General features: G+C 39.4%; 1 protein-coding gene across 1 annotated transcript; it reads right to left on the reverse strand.

Moving 5' to 3' along the window:
- Positions 1–307: 307 nt before the first annotated feature.
- On the reverse strand, positions 308–12,417 carry fermt1 (FERM domain containing kindlin 1). The gene is made up of 16 exons (XM_085431417.1): positions 12,351–12,417; positions 10,727–10,886; positions 9,997–10,094; positions 7,487–7,622; positions 7,210–7,347; positions 6,453–6,636; positions 6,247–6,349; positions 6,070–6,177; positions 4,198–4,329; positions 4,014–4,063; positions 3,498–3,622; positions 1,871–1,977; positions 1,438–1,662; positions 1,221–1,345; positions 986–1,127; positions 308–883 (listed from the first exon to the last, which is right to left on the reverse strand). The coding sequence occupies exons 2-16, from the start codon at positions 10,875–10,877 to the stop codon at positions 710–712; spliced, it is 1,998 nt and encodes a 665-aa protein (XP_085287543.1). The 5' UTR covers positions 10,878–10,886; positions 12,351–12,417; the 3' UTR covers positions 308–709.
- Between the last annotated feature and the right edge of the window lie 10,775 nt (positions 12,418–23,192).

The following is a 23,192-nucleotide window of genomic DNA, read 5'->3' on the forward strand; positions in this document are numbered from 1 at the left end:
GGACACTGGAATTGCCCACCCTTGTTTTAGAGAAAGGATGCAAGAAATGCAAGAAAGGGAGGGATGGAGGCGGATAATTCGCTGTAGCGAGCCCTACTGGGAGCGACTGAAACATGCAATCAAAAATGTGCAAGCGATTTGGATTAATGAGACTTTTAGTGCTTTAAAGGATCAGACTAATCAGCAAGGGACTATGATATATATATAAGTATCAGTCCAACAGAGTTCATTAAACTCTCAGAAAAAAAGGACCAATTATAAAAACTGTAAGCCAAAAAAAAAAAAAAAAGTGAAACAAGTTGCAAAATAAAAAAAAAAAATCCTTTAATTACTTTTTACTTTTTGAAATGAGTACATTTGTGCAGCTGGAAACAAATGTGTACTTCTTGAAAACATCAGTTCATCCAGACTTTTGACATAGTCTTGACATATTTACATCAACAGCGTTATTTTCCTAGTGCGGGGAACATTGGCGTAACTGATTAAAACAAGATATATGATGAAAAATGATCATAGCATTCTTCTCTGGGCAAAAATATATCACTTTATCTCATGTGATTTGGTATCACATTTCTTCTGTCACTGATGTGGTCAGTGTTTATGGACCACTGCAGCTAGCTGATGAGTGCTCTATTTTCACACTGTAACATAAATGTAAATAAGTGATCAATGCTCTTTAAAAAAAAAGCATAGACTAATACATCTTTGCTCATTCTTGGCCTCCGGTAAGTTTATGGAACAGTTCTTCATTCTGTGTTTCATTCTGGTCTTTAGATCGCGTGGAGAGGAAGATGTAACCACCGATGAACTCGTGGACTACCTTGCAGTCACAGCTCACACAGGAGAAGGCTATTGACACATGTTGATCAAATTCTATGGCCACCTGTAATTACATACAAGAGATTCAGGATTTAAAGTAATGCTGTCTGTAGATAATACACCAGAAATGTCCTGAATGAAGGAAGAAAAAAAAACAATCCCTCACCTGTCTTATCTCCCAGTTGACATTCCACTGCTTCATGTTGGCGAATCTCCATGTGGTGACAGGCAGCCCAGTGGACATGTCAATACGAATCATGCGGTTATATGAAATCCCAAGAATTTCATCCTTCTTACTCCCTTTGAATCTGAATGATTGAAAAATAAGCAAAAGGAAAATCTCTTGGATTATCATTCATAAATGACATTGAACGTCTATTATATCAGTCCTTTCACCGTACCTGACAATGTAGTATTTGATACCAAACTCTGGGAGTGATTGCCATGCTTGGATGAAGCGCATCTTGGCCTCCACCAGGGACAGCTGTGCTATGTTTTGGTGTGCCTCGAGGATACGTGCGGTCAGCTTGATGCAGAAATCAAAGGCAAATTAAATAATAATACTTAAAAAAAAAGATAGCTGTCGGCAAAGTAAAATATGACGAACCTAAGACAAACCTGTTTGGTCTTGTGTTTCTTTGCGTATCGTGGCGAAACAAAACACTCGGCGTTCATATCCATCGCTTCGACGTCAGGAGCTGATTGACCAGGAGGGGGCGCCAGGTTCTTCATTTGCAGAAAAGATTGAATGTGCTTCACTTCTGTTTTGTAAGAGCTGTACGCCATTGTCTTGCCTTTGGAAGCGAGGACACATGCAGCTTTCCACTTAGCATACTGGGTTTCCTGGTCCAAAGGGAAGGAATAGAATAACAAGGTGTAAAGTTTGCTTCAAATTTCTCATGTTTATATACACAAATATACACAAGGCATTCGTTTTAAAATAAAGAAGACTTACTGGTATTGACAGAAAAAAAGCACAAAATCTCAAAAAGTAAAGATTTTGCTTTGAAAACATTCTCTTTACTTATATGAATGATAAGGTGGGGCTTACATTGTCACATCGGATGTACACCTCATTCATTCCATCAGCCACTGGCAGCAGAAGCTTGATGCCGAACTTCTTTTCAGTTACATTGACATCAGGGACCACCTCACAGCCTGGGAATCAAGAAGAGGAGATGGTAATATAAGAATGGATAGATACAGCAGATCTCTAACAGAATATTGTCACAGAATATAACTGCTGTCTTTGTGGCAGCTTAAAATGTATATTAAAGAATTACATTTTAAATCTCAATTTCAGCTTAGGCTGCTGCCCCCCGCGACCCGGCCCCGGACAAAGCGGATTTCATATATGAAATGATCAGAATACTTTGGTTCTCTGTTTTTCTAGCCTTTGAGGGGAAATGATCATTCTCATTTGGTTCTCAGTGGGAGACTAACCTTTTTTTCCCCCAGCTATGTATTTTTAGTGCTTGTCTCTATTAATGTAGCTTTGCATATTCATACTTTAACATAATTCTTTCTCATCTTATACTGGGTCTTTGCAGCTCTTCAGTTCATCCACAACTGGTTTTAGCTCCTCTCATTCCCTCCTTTTCTTCTACTGACTGGCTGCTCCTTGTAAACAGAAGATTTGAACAGCCATGTGCTAGCTATGTACCTCTGTGACCATAATAAACTAACACCTGCTCTTACTGAAATCATTACCAACAGCAATTTCAATTAAATTTCATCTCAAATTTATTTATATAGCACTAAATTACAAAAAAACAGTCCCCCCAAGGTGCTTTGTATTGTAAGATAAAGCCCCTAGAGTAAAGAAGGTTTTGGGGAATCCTGTTAACTGTTAATTTTGTATGCCACATGCCAGAATAAAGTCCAGAGTGTTATAAAAATGTTATTTTATGAAAGCAGAGCACAAAATCAGATAAAAACTCAAAGAATTTAGAAAGAAACTGTATAAGGGCCAGGAGGACTGTAGTTATGACAAATAAAACAGTTTTTCTGTGTGTGTTATTTTTTGTTTACTAATTATGATTTACAAAGCTAAGAGTCAGGCTTTCAAATTAATTAAAACTGACTGGTTCTTTTGTTGATTAACAAGCCGGATTGGCAGATTGCTGCCAGTTCTCCTCCTCGGCCTGTGCTTTAAGGATTCTGACAATTAGTATGACTTGGCGGTGTTGTCATTTAAACTACCATATTCATCCTGCTGTAACCAGGTTTCTGTAAGGCCGAAAAAATCAACATGTTGATTATTATCATTACATTATCTACTAACAGGGACTTAGAGGAGAGATATCTAAAGGTAAATAATCCACATTTAACACTTTTACTTTTTGGTGGAGTTCTTTCTTTGTCTTTTTATGCTTAAATAATTTGTTGCTGATTCCTTTTGGTGGTTTGTGAGTAGATACAGTCTCCATTAGGATGAGGTTTTGGGGGGATGACAGGAGGAGAGAAGCTACAGGGAGGTATGTTGTGTGAGTCCTGAACTTTTGGTACACAGGATTGCATACATATATCCTTATATATATATATGCAGAGCTCTTTATTTGAAACAATCGCCATGTTTGATAATGTGAAATAAAGTTATGAACTAAAGAAAAGCATAATAGGGCCCATTTAAATTCAAACTTATTAATAATTTTTTCACATAATTCTTTTTTACTGACCTCGGAGGTGAAACTGCTCTATTGGTTCTCCACTGGAGGCCTCCTTGTTCTTGTAGTAAGAGATGGTGGTGTCCTTAAATACAAACCAGTACTCTTTGTATGAGCGCAGCGTCAGTCTTTTTGGCCTGATTTAGCATTGAAAAAGTACATTTGTTTAAGCAAAACTGCATAAATGTTTTAAAATGTGCATAAAGTCTTATTTTTTAATAACGGAGGCTGCTCGTTCAGAGCAGCAATTCTGAGAGCCTTTCATTAATTATCAGATATCCTCAGGGACATTATAAAACAGGAGCATGAATCAGAGACAAAAACACACAAAATGAATTTTAAAACAGAATATTTTATGTTTATCCAGTACGCCTTTGATCTCTAACAAATGTTGATCTTATAAACCTTAAATTTGGTTATTTAAGGGCAGCATGCACACACATTACTATGATGATGAATGATTACACTTCAATAATTATTTAGCATCTTTGTGCAATATAAATGTAATATATTTAAAGTTGGGTTTACCTAAACAGTCGGAGGGAATTTGCCAGCTCTGGGACGTCTGTAATGTCTTCCTGGGGGCAAGACAAACAACTGTCAATTATCCCATGCATGCAATTAGCTAAGGCTTGTCTATCAACCTCAGCTTCAGAGCAGGTATTCTACTGCAACAGAGGTGAAAACATTTGGTTTTTAAAAATATGTTTACCAGAATTTTGTCTGTGTGTCCGGCCTCGAGTGTCACCTCCAGGTTGGATAGGGCTGCCTCTATTTCGTCAATTTCTGGTTCATTAGAGTTGTTCAGAGGTTCAGTGGACACGGTCAGTTTACAAATGCGATACTGTTGGGACAAAGACTTCTGGTTAGGAATCTCAAAAAGCTAAGATTCTGCACTGGGCTTAACAACTACAAGTGGTAATGAAGTTCTCCGACATGACTTAGGAGGTTATGCAAGGCTGGCATGAGTCAGAGGGAGGTTTGAGCACAGCCCAGCGTGCCAGCCTTTGCACCAATGTGTAGGTGAGTGCAGCATTCCTTTTGAATCTGTGATTTCTGAATCACTGTCCCAGTCGTTGCAAAATAATAGCTGAAGTCACCAAAGATGGGATGAAATCAGGACACTCATCATGTTGCAGGTAATAATCAGCTTCCTCCTATTGTGTCTGTTGGGGCATTCTAATTATTACCGTACTAGCTTTTCTGCTACTCTGTCTTTAATTGTATGACTCGTTTCCCTGCCTCCCCCTCCTTTCCTCCTCTTCCACTGGGATTTTCCTCATGTCCTGACATGTCCTCAGATGGATTTAGGCACCCACATCACTCTGCTGTACTATGAGCGTTAAGAAAAACATAAACTGTATCAAAGACTAAAAAAGCTGCATTACTGTGGCCCTGAAGAATTGCATGCCATGATCTTCATTTCAAAGCTTTACCAAAGGAAAGTTTACACTAGTATGCCTTGTTTTATGAGAAGTGTAATGTATAATGACATACAATCTATAGCTTTATAGTCCTCAGGATCCAAATCTGAGCATTTATCCAAAAACAGCCAGTCAAATGAATAAGGAGTAATTTGTTATGTGAAGCATCTTGAAATTTGAAATATAGGTCATTATTACTTCTGCCAAGAAAGTTGTGTTTTTGGGACAGTTGGCATAGCATTCTGTCTGTCAACACAACAAACATTTTGAATGAATCCTGGTAAAACTTAGTATGTGTGTGGTGTGAGGTCATGTTAACAAGCCATTAAAACTCTTAATTGAAAATTGACAAAAAGCCTTATAACTTATTATCAGCATATAGAAAGTGCCATATAAAAATGAACACAATGTGACATGATTAAAACTATTGTCCTCTCCTTCAAAATCAATACATTGATCAGAAAGTGTGATAATAGTGCTATACTGAGCTATTTAAAACTATGTTTCCTACTGATCCTGTGAGTATGAATGACATATATTCTAAATATCTCATTATTTATTATAACTTTGTTATAGTAACGGGTTATAACCATTTAAATACATAAAAAGCTGAATACATGCAAACATTTTTTTAATGTTTTTTGGAGGTAAAAAATTAGATTTATTACTTAACATTTAAACAGTGAAATTAATATTACACACCTACTAAATCCACATAAATAAAAAATAATTATATCCAAAAACTGTCAAATATACTAAAATTGATTTCAGCAGAGCAAATAACAAAAGCCTGCTCTTGGTTTGGCTCTTGGTTTGGCTGCAAAGCTCTAAAAGTACATTTAAAAAGAACAAAGAAACAAAATGTAAATATACTAAATATAAAACTATTCCCCTAAAAAGAAAGTGAGCTGAGTTGGAGGTTTGTGCTCTCCAAGTGCTTCTTGTTATTAAAGTTATTTTATTGGGCCACACAACAGTTTTCTCATTAACCCTGACACTCATCAACCAAACCATCCTCTTGCGAAGGGTAACAAGGGTTACATTTAATAATCTTCCACACGTAGTATATGCAAGCAAACAATAATGATTGCACCACATTTAAACAACTTCAACTGTAAAAAATCATTTGCTTGCTATCTGCAATGGCAAGTTTTTCTCACCTGTAAAGATGCAAACATCAGCATTTCCTCTTCAGTGCAGTCTATCTCTTCCAACAGGATAGACCAGCGGGCCTGCTCATATAGCTGGGTTATCCTGACGCCATCATACTAAAACACAGAAACATGCGGTTTTAGGTCAACATTTTCCTTTTTTTGTGTTCACCTTGGATCTCTTACCTTAGGATTGATATCAAAGAAGACATTGTACTTGAAGCGCAGTAGTAGCTTGTCATAGTCTTGAATGTCTTGCTCCATAAGTGAACGGGATGAGTCCAACCACCTGTTTATTATAACAACAACAAAATCAAATGTTTATCTAGGGAAAGAAATATCTCTCAATGTATAATAATCAGCTTGAGATAGGAAATCCGGTCGGTTTCTACCCTGCATTGTTGACTGCTTTGTCCACCAGTGACAACGGCTGATACATCTTGGCCAGCTCGGCAGGTGCCAAGTTTGTCTGAGATTCTGCAAGAGGATTTTCTCCAAACCAAACGCTGGTGGCAGACATTGGCATCCCATTCTCAGGGTCATAGGTTGCTTTCATGGTCTTACTATACATGGGGCCTAGTTTGAGGGAAATAAAGGGCTAATGATTAGCTAAGATTCAACATATCTTCATATTTATACTAAATATAAAGGTACTGCATTTAAAATCCAAATTCCAAGAAGCCAAAGTTAGAATATAACTTCGAAAAAAAGGTGAGAGAAAAACAAAATAAACTGAGCTACAGACTGAAGGCGGAGCGATTTTTAGGATGGTGCAGAGTATGAACTTGGACTCAGAGGAAGAGTGCGAGAGTGGGTGTTCCTGGAGAACACGGCAGCATACTGAACAATTCTGTCAGATCTCACTGTTGAGAAATGTGCCCTGTCAGATCACAGATGCACTACATACCATGCAAAACTTAAAATTACAGTGGGGATGCTCCATTCATATACCTTGAAAATATGTATGTTTATATACCATTTTTCTTTAGGTTAAATGAACTTCATGCAAAATGCAGCACACAGAAAGTAATGAATCAAATGCACATATCGTTGTAAACAGCACCAATTCCCTTAGATAGGCTTACAGAGTCTTTCAAGGCACATGAAAGACCATCTATTCCTATTGCACATCTTTTTCTTTCAGAGTACCTGTTCCACTTGGTCCGCCACTGAGTAAATCTATGTCCCAAATCTCCTCCTGCTCTGAGTCCTTATCTTTCTTCTTCTTCTTTTTGGAGGCATCATCCGGAGGCTTCAGCAGTGACAGTTCTTCTGGTCTTCTAATGTCTGAAATGGTGCAAAGCAGGAGCAGACAGGAAGAATATGGGAAGGAACTTGAACCTTGAACTTAGAACAGTGAATGAGGCATTCAAAATTAGAGCTATAATAATGCAGGAGAGAGCAATCAGAAGAAACAGACGCTTACTGAGTATTCTGCAGATGTCTGTCACCGTCTTGAAGACCACATTGGAGAAGCTGACGGTCATTTGGATGGTTTTCATATTGGGAAGCTGCAGTAGCAGGGGTTTATGCTGGGGTGTGTAGCGCAGCTCAGCATCGGCCTGTGTAGCAAAATGAATTGTATTTATATTAGCTTCATGTTTACACTTCTGTTTACACTATACATGCTTCCCTTAGGCAGCATCATTAGAAGACATAGCATAAATTTTCACTGCTATGCAGATGACACCCAGCTCTATCTATCTATGAAGCCAGATAACACACAACAATTAGTTAAACTGCAGGAATGACTTAAAGACATAAAGACCTGGATGGCCGCTAACTTTCTGCTTCTTAATTCAGATCAAACTGAGGTTATTGTACTCGGCCCTGAAAATCTTAGAAATATGGTATCTAACCAGATTCTTACTCTGGATGGCATTACCTTGGCCTCCAGTAACGCTGTGAGGAACCTTGGAGTCATTTTTGACCAGGACATGTCCTTTAATGCACATATTAAACAAATATGTAAGACTGCTTTCTTCCATTTGAGCAACATCTCTAAAATGAGAAATATCCTGTCTCAGAGTGACGCTGAAAAACTAGTTCATGCATTTATTACTTCCAGGCTGGACTACTGTAATTCATTATTATCAGGATGTCCAAAGAACTCGCTGAAAAGCCTTCAGCTGATCCAAAATGCTGCAGCAAGAGTCCTGACAGGGACTAGAAAGAGAGAGCATATTTCTCCTGTTTTGGCTTCCCTTCATTGGCTCCCTGTTAAATCCAGAATTGAATTCAAAATCCTGCTCCTCACATACAAGGTCTTAAATAATCAGGCCCCATCTTATCCTAATGACCTTGTAGTACCATATCACCCTATTAGAGCACTTCGCTCTCGCTCTGCAGGCCTACTTGTTGTTCCTAGAGTATTTAAGAGTAGAATGGGAGGCAGAGCCTTCAGTTTTCAGGCCCCTCTTCTGTGGAACCAGCTTCCAGTTTGGATTCGGGAGACAGACACTATCTCTACTTTCAAGATTAGGCTTCAAACTTTCCTTTTTGCTAAAGCATATAGTTAGGGCTGGACCAGGTGACCCTGAATCCTCCCTTAGTTATGCTGCAATAGACGTAGGCTGCCGGGGGATTCCCATGATGCATTGAGTTTTTCCTTTCCAGTCACCTTTCTCACTCACTACGAGTTAATAGACCTCTCTGCATTGAATCATATCTGTTATTAACCTCTGTCTCTCTTCCACAGCATGTCTTTTATCCCATCTTCCTTCTCTCACCCCAACCGGTCGCAGCAGATGGCCCCGCCCCTCCCTGAGCCTGGTTCTGCTGGAGGTTTTTTCCTGTTAAAAGGGAGTTTTTCCTTCCCACTGTCTCCAAAGTGCTGCTCATAGGGGGTCATATGATTGTTGGGTTTTTCTCTGTATCTATGAAGCGCCTTGAGGCGACTTTTGTTGTGATCTGGCGCTATATAAATAAAATTGAATTGAATTCATGTCACGGTCCCCGTGTCTCTCTGGCTGGCTCACGCTGGCTACACGTGTTGTTGTTTTTTGTTTTTGTTTTCTGTCTCTCCTCCTCCTTTCTGCCTGGGTGGAGCTCGTTACGGGCTCTCGCTCTTGGCCCACCACCTGTGTGATTGTGTCCACCTGCTGCTGATCTGGCTGATTTCCCCAGCTGCTATTTAAGGCAGTGGCACAGAACAGCTCGCCGCTGGAACGTTGAACCTCCTGAGTTCGTGCTCTCGGCATTATCAAACTAATCCCTTGTGTGTATTTTGCTGTGGAACTAACATTGAATTCTCTGTGTAGATATCCCTCTTCTCGACCAAATCACGGGACCTGCCCGGGTGTGGCAGCGTGTGTGGAGTTTCGGAGCGAGTGCGGCTGAAGAGGAGTACGTGTATATATATATTATAAATAAAATAAATAAATAATCCCCTTTTGTTCTTAAAGAAAGAACTGTCTGCGCGTGAGTCTGTCCAGTAGCCATGACACTTCAGGTGTCAAGCCAGTGTATATCCTGTATATTTACTTTGTGTTGGAAACCCAGTATTATCAATATCATGTTGGTGTGCATGTAGTAAAAAATGTCTGCCATTGCAGTAGAACTAATCGAGATTTAAAATAAATATTAAAGCGTTTTTGTCTAATTTATACTTTGGTGTTTTTGTCCACATTTTTTACACCATTACTGGAATCAGGGTTTGTACTTGGGCTTAAACATTACTTGACTGGATAAGATATCAAACATTATTATGTACCTATATGGTTTTGGCTACAGTGAATAGGTCAATAAGAGTTTCTCTAAGTGGGAGGATATAATTTTATTTAATAGCTTCCAACGTGTTATATAAAACCTCTCTACACCTTTAAGAGCTGCAAGAACACACGTAATTTATTTAGCCAGATTTGACTGGAGAACACCTTCCCATTGGATATTTTAAGGGATATTCCACATTCCTTTGGGTGTAAGAATTCATCTTACCTGGATCCCATACTTGTCCAAGGTCCAGTGGGTCTTGAGCAGCCAGCATTTCCTCTGTTCCCACCACAAAGCATGGTCCGACCAATCCTGAGGAGCCTCTGCAAGGCAGACGTATTAAGTAAGACATTTTATCACCTGCATATTATTAACACATGTCAGGTTTAAGGGGTAGTTCACACATAAAGTTATTGCACTAATTTACATGTCGGGTTTAAAGAGCCTTCAGGGGGAGGTTCTGGCTCCATAGGTAACATACTTCACCAACAACTACATCTGCTAGCGTCACAAATATTTTCCGCTCCCACGGTTGTGTAGGTGGTGTGGTTTAATGAGTCTACCTGACATCATCTTATGGTGCTGGGCTGAAATCCATCTGTTGATGACAAGCCGCTTAGTCATTTATTATGTCCCATGCTCTTTGAATCACCTCCATAAAGTTGCCTTTAAGTTAGCCACATTAGCTCCTCTGTGTTTATAGAGGAGCGTAAATTGATATCAGATCAGAGACTGGCTGAACTTTGGCCCCTGGGGCTACACAAGTTGGCGCACTGTGACAACACAATGGCACTGTAGTGTAGAAGAATGCAGCTCAAACAAGGGTGTGCCTTGGCTAACAGAGCTGCTGTAGCACCACATGTAGGTTGAGGTTGTTTGTTAGCCTTTGTAGTTACACACTTTTAAAATCCTTCCAGCCACTATGCAGAAACACATCCGTGCTAAGCACACTTACTGATTTTCTCCACCAGCTTAAGCATGAGGCCACCGATGTGCAAGTCTCCCATCACCCTCATCTTAAATTTCATGGACTCGTCACCTTCCTTTTGATCCACCTGCACAGATAGCTGCCACGATGTTTCTCCATATTTTGCAGGTGTAGCCATGGTCCTGTTCTAAAAAGACAATGAAGAGATTATTAAAAAAAAAAAAGGTGGGGGTGCTCAAGGGTTTAGTGAACGTGACCACAGGGGCACAGCACAGGGGATCTTAGAAGGAAACTACTATCTCTAATTAAGCACTTAGTGAGGGGAATTACTCTAAAATATGTGGATTATTTTGCTGATCCCGTTTGTTCGGATAATAAGGAAATGTCTGGGATTGAGTCAGAGGATTGAGTGTTTCTCAACATTCTGATTTACTTGGCAAAGATTTCACCACCACACATCCCTTACTGTTTCTGTCTCTGAGTGGCCGCGTATGGAGTAGATTCGAACTCTGCTTCTGCTGCAGTGTCTCTGCAATGATACTGCAGCCCCCGATCTACTCCCCTCACTCAATACCATTTATAAATAAGACACCAGCGAACACACCGACGGGCGGAAGAAAACAGATCAGACTGCAGAGCACGCAGCATGCGCTAACTAACGCGACACAACCTAGTATAACAGCACACATCTGGGGGATTGATTGGTTGATGTTAATAAGGTAGAGTGATGGATGAAAGACACAAGGCAGATAAGAAAGGAAAGGGGGAGGAGGAGGAGCAGCACAGCTGTGGAATGTGTTACGAGCAGGGACACGAATCTGGTGCAGGAGAGATCATACAAAACAACAATCTCCACACACTGCACCAGCCTACATTTATATCACATCTGAGCTCTGAAATGTGGGAAATAAAGACATGAAAACTCTGACACAAACTAATCTGAACTATTCACCGCAACACTGTATATCAGTGACTTTTTGATACTGTGTTGTTGTGATGGTGGATTTTTTTATATACACACACTCTGCTTTCTTTGTTCTGCTCCCTTCCTGCACTATGCGCTGCTGTAGGGTGCAGTAAAAAGTTGGAGCTTGCATGCCTGCTGAGGGAAAGCTTGTTGAGATGTGTCGGAGTATGATGAATTCACTGGCATAGTATTACACTAGCTGCAAAAAAACTGATGGAGACAGCAAATTTGTTTTAATGCAGAAGCTCTAATAAGAGAAAAGCAAATATATTCATGCAAAATATACAATTCAATGAGATCTCATATTGGAACTCCTCATACAGGACACCCACACCACGTAAAAAAAGGCCTCAGCGATTCCTTATTCACTGTAAATAGTCACTAAGCTCCGAAACAATCCTTAAATCATTCAAAAATTATGAAAAATGATAGCAAACTTTCTTTAGAAACTTTCATAAACAGAAACTTTCCAAGAATTCATGATTCCCAGAAGAGTCTTGGGGTGCATTTATCGCTGAGCCCTATATAGGCCTACGGATAAATCCCAACAGGGTCATCGCAATCATGTGTTATGATTTTTTTTTTCTTCGTCAGAGATCAAATTCCGTAGTAAAATAACGGTAACCTCTCCCCCTATCAAGTATATACAAATTTCCCAACCGAGAATAAGAAACCCATTCTTACCTTAAATTAAAGTTTCCTGCCAGTGAGCAATTCCTGGATATTTTCGTGGGAAGTGGACTGACCCCGAGAATGAGGCTCCTTTGGGAGTAAAACACGCCCAGTTCACACAGGTAGAGAACGGAGGTGGGAACGTAGGAGGAAGTGGCCGAGGTGCACGTAGCATAATATCCCACAGAGGTGAGTTTGTTTTCAGCAAAATATGAGAAATAAAATTAATAAACTACCATACTGTCCGTCTCAGTGGTTAAAAGGTACAGACCAGCTAAAGCTAGCAAGTTTATCAATGCTAACAAAAATATTTCAGTGAACATACTCAGCCGCTCAGCTAATACTGTCACTTTGTTACCACTTTGTTATTGTGGAAATAACAAGAAAACGGCAGCTCTTAGTTGGCTCAAATAGAGATGTCAGTAGAACCAACACTGCAACACGAGGTTATTAAATTTAATTTGGTTTGACATTATACTAAGAGAGGTTTGTTTGTTGTTGTTTTAAAATGTACCTTCATAATTTACAGACTACTTGAAATGCTAATCATCTTTCTGAGAAACAAAAATTTTCACCATGGTACTGTTAATATCTTTTTACTAATAAGGACCAGGAAGACTATCGTACAAAAACGTCAGATTGTTACAGTTGCCCATTTTGGATGCAATTGTGATAGTAGATGCGGGAAATTGTATCACTAAAAATACATCATGCTAACCCACTGTGTCTCAAACTGAAGAAATCTTCAAAATAATGGCCTATGCACTTTCAGATTTGTTTAGATGTTGGGTATTTTAGGTTGTATATTCAAGGCAAAAATATTCTTTCTATTTTTCCAAGAGACCTGGCCATTGTTCCAGTGATAATTAGATATTATTTTCTGATGTAAATAAAAAGTCATTTTTACTCAAATATTATTACTCATGTAATATACGACCAAATGACAGAACAGAGCTTTGCAAAATAACACAAAAAAGGTGAAGAGCATTTTATATATTTATTTAAAAACGCATACTGTGTATATTTGTTTGTTTTTGTTTATTTGTCTATTAGACTACCTCTCATGAAAACAAGAAAAAATATATTTTAGAAATCTGTCAAAAACATATTTAAAACTAGAAATCATGGAATTCACTGGATTGAATTCATGTTTTTATACCCAAATTTCAGCCGGCACATTGGAACTTCTTTGAGGAGACCAAAATAAATGAAGTACTAGAAATAAAATGAATTCTTTCTGTTCACAAATGCAAGTAAATAACTGTAACTTGGCGTTTTAATCAAAAATCAATAATTTGCCTTTTTCTGCTGTTTTTTTCTAAACAGAAATTTTTAAAAATTCATGGATAACAACAATAATTGGTTTAACAATAGTAAAAAAAAGAATTTAAAAAAGATGTTACAGGTGTACATACATGTAAATTAACCATTACAGAAACATAAAAAATAATTTTGGTAATTACCAATACTTTTAATTTAGGGCAGCTGTGGCTTAACTAATATGTAGGGTAATATTGCTTTAACACATATAAAAGTCAGCATTTTATACAAAGAAGCATGTATTTTCATTTTAAAAGTGAAATATGTCTGTGTCATCATTCAAGCAAACAAGGTGCCTGTGATTGTAGCCGTCACAGTTGCCCTCGGTATGGCACCCATATTACAGTCTTGTATTTTAGCTAGCAGCAACTACATTAGCACGGGTTGTTCATTGTCATTTTGTTCAGATAACCATGGGATAAAATTGACATTAGCTTAAATTTACAGATAATATTGTAGATCCAAAAAGAGACTTCCTCCTGCCAGTTTTGTCCTTGATAATTTCTGCACAAGTGAAGTAACTCTGCAGTTGTTCCACAGGTAGAAAGACAGTCTAAATGAGCAAGTACAGGTAAGTGTATCCATAAAGTGTAACCTGTTTCTTCTTTGAAGAAGTGAGCATTGTCCCTAGTCTTCATTTACTGCATTTAAATTGCTAACCACTGATTAATGGAGAGATAGACTGTCGTTTTTTCTATTGTTTTTACTATTACTTTATTGTATTTACATTTAAAGTTGCATTTATAAATGCATCCTTGCGTAAGGGTCGATTTGTAAGTTGTAATGTTTTCAACGGATGGTGTAATCCTAACAGGATTATTATTTTTGTTTAAATGGCTTTTAAAGTTACAGACCTCAAACAGCACGAACAGTTATATACCTCAAAGTGATCAGCCCACCTTCAATAATTCCCACATCCTCCTCAATGAGTGAATCAAGATGAATCATTTGAGTTTGCCTTTTCCACATATTCGTACTGCCAGCTAATGAAACACATCAGTAAGAAAGATGGTTAGCATTTTTTTTACCATTTGTACAGATGGTGTTCTACTGACAACCACCCAGCCACGCTGAATTACAGCCAGCTTTGTAGCTTTTAATATGTAGGTGTGTTTCGTGGTTTTTTTGTTAGTCATTTAGGCATGAAGTGAGCCCATGTGTGTAGCCTGCCACCCCCTGGTTTCTATCTATACTTTCGCCTCAGAGTGAAATGGATTCTAAAACTGGGCAGGGACATCAACCTCATGTCGCCACCATAGGAAAGATGAATGTGCTAACTTTCCTATACAGCTGCTTTCGTATAAGTCAGATTTATGAAATTCAAACTGTTATATTTTAAGATAAATGTCTTTAAATTGAGTGAAAGAGCATCTCCTTCATGGAAAAGGACGTAATAACTCATCATCAACACTGTGAACTTTGACCTATTAGATCTTGTCAGCCTTCCACTGGCAAAATCACACCTAGCAACAGCTTTTTCTATCAGAAATTTTATACTCCCGAACTGTATCAATTATATCTCTTTTTACACATATGCATTGGTTGAAATACTGTTAATGACTGCACGTATTTGCAGAGAGACAAATGCAATTTGAAATCATTGTCAGTCTTGTTGAAGGAAATGATGGCCCTTCAAAACCTGATAACACCTCTGCTACCACATGGTGGCGCCATTTGACCACACCAGTGTTGGAAGAGAGAAGGCTTGGAGGCATTTCTTTATTTAAATGACTAAATGAAACAGTAAACTAAATAGCGTTTTTAACATTTGAATTCATGTTATATAATGGACAAATATAATTCTGAGTGAGCATTTAAAGTAGTTAAAATTATGTCACTTCAGTATTTTTCTTTTCTTTTTTAAATTTTTATTAATTGATTTTTTTTTTTATTTTTGCTCTGGAGACAGAAAGAAAGACCTGACAGTGGCCACTAAAGTTACCACAACATTAGATGGAGTTAAATCAATTGAGATAATGCAAATAAAGTTGTTTGTAATATCTCAAAAGGAGACTAATGTTGCTTTCTAATTGTGCAAGCCATCTCTTGGTTCACAAAAACTTGTTTTGTTTTGCTTTTTTAGAATAAAAATTATATTTTTAGATTAACTGAGAGCCTACTGTTACTTGTCCCATCCGAGTCTGGTGTCCGACTCTAGTGCAGAAGAACAGCCTAGGAACTGGAAAGTACTCATGGACCACTCAGCATAGCAGGATGAGTGCCAATGCGGGCAAAAACCTTGGCACTCAGGTTGAAGGACACTTTCTCTGGCCCCCTGGCCATTTTATTCAATTTTTTTTATCACACACACCAAAGACTAGGTGTAGCAAACATGCATGTGAGTTTGTCAAAGCTCTCTGTTTTTGCTGTGAGTGTTTAGTGCTGGCACACGAGGTTGTGTTGAGGCCTTATGTAAGAGAGGAAATGTAAATTCCATGACAAAAACAAACAAATAAACCCTGACCCTCATAAACCGTGTCATTGGTTTAAGGATAAATGGAAAATAACATAATTTGGACCTGTCAAGGCTGGACACCGTGCCCATGTCATCATGACACCTGTGGTTCTAAGAGCAACTTGGTACACACAGTCCGAGCTGGAGGAAAGGACAAACATCACCTATGCTACGGTGCCTGGGAGAATGATAAAATGTAGTCTTTAGAGCAATGAAGAGAAAGAGAAGGAAGGCTTTTGGACTGTGGTTTTAGACACAATAAATTACATCTACTCCCTGAAGCTGGTCTGAACCTACTTGGAAGCGGGTGGGAAACAACATCTGTAGAAGCCTTCGCCGGTGCTCTGTATTTATGGAAAGAGAAACCTCCCGGTGACCTGGGAACACGCTTACCCAATTAGCAGCCTCGCCGACGGATCAAATGGAAGTGAAAACATTCACTGCCGTGACGGAGACGCATCACAATGCTCCATTCATGCTGTCGAGCCCTATGCTTTGGGGGTGAGGTGGGCTCGGGGAGGGTGAAGGGGTGTTCTTTGAGGCATGTGATGGGGAGGTGGGATAGGTGAGAGGGAGTAACGAATGCAACAAGGAACTGACTTACCTCACCGTCTTCTTTGACGTGTCAGCGGAGGCCTCATTCATGGCTTAATACTGATTCAAACACTGTTCGAAGGTGTTGTTTTTAAAAGGTTATATCCCCTGCACCTATGCCTCTGCATCCTGCTGAACTCTCCATTTTCTCCAATCCAACAAAACCACATGTTTTGTCCTGTGGGACTAGGTGCTGAGGGGGTCAGAAACCCTGAGAAACAGCACAAGAGAGGCTCTTGACAGTGCAGGACTCTGGGGAACAAAGGCTAAACATCCTTGTGGCCTGCAGAGTGTTATAGTTTTTTTTTAAGCTGTTAAAATCATGTCTGCTTCTTGTGAACTGATTTATTTTTAAGCCATGGATTCCCATAGCTCTCATGAAATTTCATACCGTTATTTATTTAAGTAAAAACAAAGTGGGGAAAAAAAACTCAACAAAGAAGAACATGCGGGGTATTTGTTCTGTAAATGTCAGCATCATTTTGAATTCAGTCAAGAGAGTTGAAGCAGGCGAGGTGTGATCATCAATAGAGAATATATATACTGATGTACAGTGTAACACACAGTGACTAAACAGTCTATGAGTTGATGAAAAGTGCCTGTATTCATCTAAGTAGCTCCAACGCCACCTCTGATAGATTATGTAACCCTTAAACTGCACTGAAAGCCCTGCAGAAAAGCTCTTTTATTTTTAAAATAATTGTTTGTTTATACAGGTGGAGCTAAAGGTGCTTTAGTAAAAGGATCTTACAGTAAAAATTGAAAAATGTTACCAAGCTAAGGCCAATCCCATAAAAATTCTAAATACTTAAAAAAAGGGGGGAAATTTGAAAGTAAAGCTAAAACATACAAATTCATGGATTTTCAATTAAACTAGAATTTTCCGCGCGCAATAGCCAACACTGATATTCCCTTTTTTCCCTGTTCACTTCTTCTTGCATGGAAACATCTGATGGAAATAAAACTTCATGGTGTCAGGTCAGATAGCCATAAATACAGGTTGTCAGTGCAGTGTGACCCTCACATTTAGAAGAGAGGCTGCTCTGAACTGTGGTTTGGAACAGGATATCATATGTTTAAATATCGAGCTCCTTTCTGAAAATGGGCTACTGTAAAAGAACTTCCATCGCATAGCATATCGCTTTACCTGTCAGGGCCAGTATTTCATCGCTTTGCTGCCCATAAGCATAAAAGATATGAATGAGCACAGACATGTGGATAGACAGTGATCGCTCGCCTAGGACAGATACTCCCGCTTGTGCAAAATTAAAACACATGGATGACATTTTCAGATATTAAACCCGATGAGTTCATAGTCCTTAGCTGTTGAAAACGATACTTTGTCGGTTTCAGCAGGTGCGCATGAAAGTTTGAAGTGGCTGACGTTGCTGTTCCTGCAGAAATAGCTCAAATACGTTGAATAAAGCCACAAGCAATGGTGCGATTTTTTTATTAGGTCTGTCAGTTCACACAGACACACGGTGGAAACATTGCCCATATGCTTTTGAAGATTAAATAACATATTTTCTTGCAGGTCACGCATGTTGAGGACTGCACTGAAGCATTCAGATGCCATTCAGCCACGTCCAGTGCTGCAGACCAGAGAGAAGAAACAACCACTGACACTGACCTTGAAGTGACCATGACTGATCTCACAGGTACAGCGTAAGAGGAAGCTGGGCGTTGTGTTCCTTTCCTCACCACATTTGCCAACCGGTTGTGAATGGGTGCCATTTTGAAAGATGCAAATATGGGTCGCCTCTGCCTGTATCAGCTGATGCAGGTCAGTGTTTTCTTTGGCCAAGCCTTAAAGGCACGACAGGAGAAAGACGTACTGAGAGTTAGAAAAGGTCACATAAACTCTAGTGGGATTACTTTACCAACACTTTCCATGGCTGAGATCCCGTGAATGAATCCATTGTGGGGTGGGTCCTTGCTTGCGGAAAGCAAACCCTGTCAGGATCCAGTTCATTAGCACCTAGTTTACTGTTTGAAGTTAGTTATTTATCTGGTGTCTAAAGGGGAACCCCGTTCAGACATATGTAAGCACGCCCGTTTGGTGTGTATGTGTGTGCTTGTACATGTGTGTGAATTCATGCGCAGGCATGTAGTATATACTTTCACCAACGTTCAAGACTTGTAGGATCTACAGGGGATTTCCAGAGCAATTGGCTCGAGAGAAAATAAAAGTTTCCGTGGTGCAATAAAATGTATGGAGAATGAACAGGAGGTGCATTGGTCTGAAGGTGAAAAGCAGCGCTGAGAGTTTGTTAGCAGAAAAAAGGGATTTATATGTTTACATTCTGATGTTCATCAACATTGACTTGATTAATTTAAAAAAAAGCTATTTTTATATCCCATTGTTATATTTATCAGAAGCCACTCTTAAGAATTTAATGCGGACACAACCTCATCTATTCAGCATAAAAGGGAATTCGCTTTAGCAAACATTGCTTCAAATAGCTCAGCAGCAGTAGTCCATCTTCTTGAGTTCTTCTACTGTATTCCTAACTCTCATGTGAGAGTGCCTTTGTGTGTTTTCGCTTCTCTTTTCTTTTGTGATCTGTTTGTTCTTTGGAAGGCGTCCCATTGCCTCTGGTCAGACAAAAGTGCCGCGTTGAGCAAAACCTCCACTCCACTTTTATGGTCTGTGTGGGCCGTCCTATTTGTACATGCTTAGAGCAAATTAGACCAGCAGCTGTGCATGGCCGTCCTATTCCGTGTTGGCTTTTCATGATAAAAATATGCTATGGTAAACTCGCAGCTTGCGCCCAGAAATACGCATCCCATTTCTTCTGGCACTGACACCTCAGTGAGACTGGGAAATAGAGCTGGGGATAAATTGAGGGGAGTGGTAAAAGAAACATAGGGGTCCTATAGAAAAGAGGGACCACCTATGCTGATCTGTAGAAGGGAGATAAGTATTAGAAGACCAAAGAGAGGGCTGCACCTGTTGTGGGGTGACATCAGTCCTTAACATGTCCTTTAGTCTTTAACAAACAGCAAACCAGTGAAGCCTTCGTTTAGATATTTCAGAATAATATTTCTTTGATTAAATATAAATGAAAAGAATTATGAAAATATTACTAAGAGGATAAAACATATAAAACAAAAACAAAAAACATGCAAAACTAAAAAATAACTGTCATTGTTTATATAAAATATGCAGTTAAAGACCCATTTGAATTATTGTGATTTTGCATTAACAAAATTATTCAGCTACAGCGGTCCCTCGTTTATCGTGGTAGTTACGTTCTAAAAATAACCCGCGACAGGTGAAATCCACGAAGTAGCCAACTTTATTTTTTACAATTATTACAAATGTTTTAAGGCTGTAAAACGCATCACTACACACTTTATATACTTTTCTCAGACAGGCATGAACATTTTCACACTTTTCTCTCTTGTTTAAACGCTCTCGAAGTTTAAACCTTCGTAGAAAAATAAGTTCAGTATTATAGAATGAAGCCAAATGCATCCGGGGTTGCCTTTGACGGTGATTGTTGAGTTAGTTGGGGAGAAAACGTACAAACATACAGTACAGCACTGCTAGCGATCGAAGATTTATGTAAATTTGACGAGCTTGCACGAAGAAAATCCGCGAAACAACGATGCCGCGAAGGGTGAGCTGCCTTATAGCGAGGGACCACTGTACTGTGAAGGATTATTGCCAAAGGGGAACTGTTGTTTCCATCTGCAGTAATTTATATTTGGCAGTATGGCTTTGTTCGGGGATCTCCCTTTTATTCCATGTACATAAATGAAAAGCCAAACCTCATGCAAAACCACACATGCACACACACACACACACACATGCATGCACGTGTGCGCACACACATATACTGGCTATTAGTGACAGGAGATGATTTTGATCATTGATTAAGTCAGACACAGCATGAAAAGGGGACTCTGAGGTGCGTATGGGTTGCAGTGCGGCTTGCCAAGACAGTAGCAATTATGGACAGGAGATTTGATTTTACAAAATGCAGATTGAAACCAAGGTTGTGCAGTGATTAGCACTCTCACCTGACAGCAAGAAGGTCTTGGGTCCTCCTGTGGTTGCATGGGTTCTCCCCAAGTACTCCAGCTTCCAAAGACATGCATGACTTAGGTTAATTGGCATAGGTTTGAATTTCAGTGTCACTGGTTGTGTGTCTCTGTGTGTTAGCTCTGCAATAGACTGGCGACCTCTCTAGGGTGTACTTCGCCCTTTGCCCCACGACAGCTGGGATAGGCTCCAGCCACTTATGAACTGAATTAGCAAATGAAGATGGATGAAGAATGGCATCACTTCAGCCACCAGCTGATGTGGTCTGGCAACAAGATGATGTACTGGGATTGCCAGGAGAACTTGACTTTGTAGCCCTAATATCATATCCCTAGCCTTTCTATCAAGTATACACAACGCAGTCTAATAAGTTACTTATTACTTTTTCAGGTTTTTGAACTAATTTGCCATGTTAATGTCATACAAAAGTTTTTTTGTGTGGTTTTTTATAGAAGGAAATGATGCCGCATTGAACAGTTTTTTTTTTTTTTCAATCGCAACAGATCCATTTCCATTTCCCACTGCAGGATACGGCTGCTGATCGGATGGTATTGTTTTCCTCTCGAGACGTCTCTCTTGTGCTTAAAAGACACCAAAATAGGTTTCATTGGCTTTTGTTTGATTGTTGCAAGTTTATTCAACATTTAAAGCATATGTCGCATTAGGTTAGCACATAGCTGTATTGCATTTGGGTTCTTTTAAGTGATCCCTTATAAACTGTTAGTTTAATTTGTTTTTAAAAATTGTGATTTGAGGCTCTCTCTTTTCTGGCCTGAATGTGCCATTTGGAACACCACAGCATCCCTGCTGTCTTGCAGTCATACGTGTGAACCTGTACATACACTGTGAAATGAAGTGAACCCTTTTAATATTTAAAATAAATATAACACCCCTGCCTGATTTCCACTGATCAGTGAAGTTGCCCTTTATGTCTTGAGACAGTTGGGAAAAGTGGTAGGTAAATATAATTTCTGACAGTGTGACAGGAATAAGAAATAGTCCCCGCTCGGAATTGAGTTCTTAGGCTAATCATCTATGATTATAGCTCTGAAAGCCAAAATACACTCCATGTGAAAGAGGTTGTTTTCATCTGTATGCTGCAGCTGAACAACCGGCTGACAGTGTTACCTATTCTCCCGATGGCTCTCACTCTCCTTCTGAATCTATTTGTCTGGCCTGCAGCAGGTCTGGTAGCCCCCAGGGACTGTCCTGGGAGACCTGGACAACATTGGCAGCAGGTAGCTTAGCGGTGTCATTTCGCTGCGGTAACCTGGACAAAAGCATCTCTTGTTGTTGCAAGCTGCTTGTGGTACTGCTTTCCCAGCCCTGTGGAAAGGAAAGGACAGCCAGTGACCAATGCCAAACAAACCTGCTCCAGCTCACCTGTGCAGTGAATGTGGAACCGAATGACCCAGATCTGGATGGAAACCATTGCAAATATTTCCCAGCAAAGTCTGTGGAAGAAACATTTAACAAGGCCTCTCAGCAGGGAATTTAACTAACTGTAAATGACTTTGACTCCCTCTAGTTTGTGTCATCTGTTCCAGCGGAGTAGTAAACAGCTGCATCAAGCCATCCAGCATGAGGTTCAGTGCCGAGCAAGGTGTGGATTGAAGCATAATAAAACTTCAGTGCTCTGGATGACTGCGTGTTGATCTAATCGCGCAAATTTTATTGTAAAACAGAGGACGGAATGACACTGACAATCAGTGATTAGAAGCAGATTTGTTGTTGATGAGCAGCGAATCTGTTTATTGCCTTGTCTGTGCAGTGCTGGTGGCGAGGCAAAACCACTTTTGCCCACTACAGCTCAGTTTAGAAGCATAAGCCATGCTGCAAATATTTGGCTTGGCCACAGAGATTGAATTATATTGGCACAGAAAGCCTAGAAATAAAAAACAGCAACCTTGGGAACAATTATGCAAAGTTAAATGCGGTTAAACCAAGTGCTACTGGTTTTCCATTCCATCCAAAAGCGGAGGAAAAAAGGAAAAAGCTGCTGTAGCAGAGTTTATCCACCTCAGTAAATATGGTGAAGCATTTATCATTGCCATGGCACTTGTAGTTATTGCTCATTTTTGTAGTGCTGTATAGCTTCTCTGTGTTACACACAGCTTTGAAAATGAAGAAATCTTGTAGGGAGTTCACTCATGTGAACCAAAAGCTGTGGTGACTTGATGGTCCATTTCAACCGCAGATGAAACCCCATAACAGATAGCATTTAATAAATGTTTCTTCTGTTTCCTCAAAACATTTTATGCCGTGACAACACAATCAACATTATTTGAAATAAACATGCATAAATCAACTCTGCTTGGATGATTTATGCATGTGTAAAATCATTTGTTTTACCCTTAAAGTCACTGTAATGTTGCAAAACAATCAATTCGAAGTTGAAGTTGACGTCATTCTACAGTGAGAAATATTATTCACAAGT

This window comes from Copadichromis virginalis, linkage group LG15 (assembly GCF_057382275.1).
Source record: "Copadichromis virginalis isolate Kocher_CV1m ecotype Utaka linkage group LG15, C_Virginalis_male_GT1.1, whole genome shotgun sequence".
Lineage (NCBI taxonomy): Eukaryota > Metazoa > Chordata > Actinopteri > Cichliformes > Cichlidae > Copadichromis > Copadichromis virginalis.

Bases quoted from the DNA above. Each gene is read 5' to 3' on its own strand.
- fermt1 (XM_085431417.1), bottom strand. From the start codon at position 10,877: ATGGCTACACCTGCAAAATATGGAGAAACATCGTGGCAGCTATCTGTG. The intron at 10,095-10,726 runs GTAAGTGTGCTT...TCTGCCTTGCAG, and splicing joins TAAGCTGGTGGAGAAAATCA to AGGCTCCTCAGGATTGGTCG. The intron at 6,637-7,209 runs GTACTCTGAAAG...CCCTCAAACTAG, and splicing joins TGGCGGACCAAGTGGAACAG to GCCCCATGTATAGTAAGACC.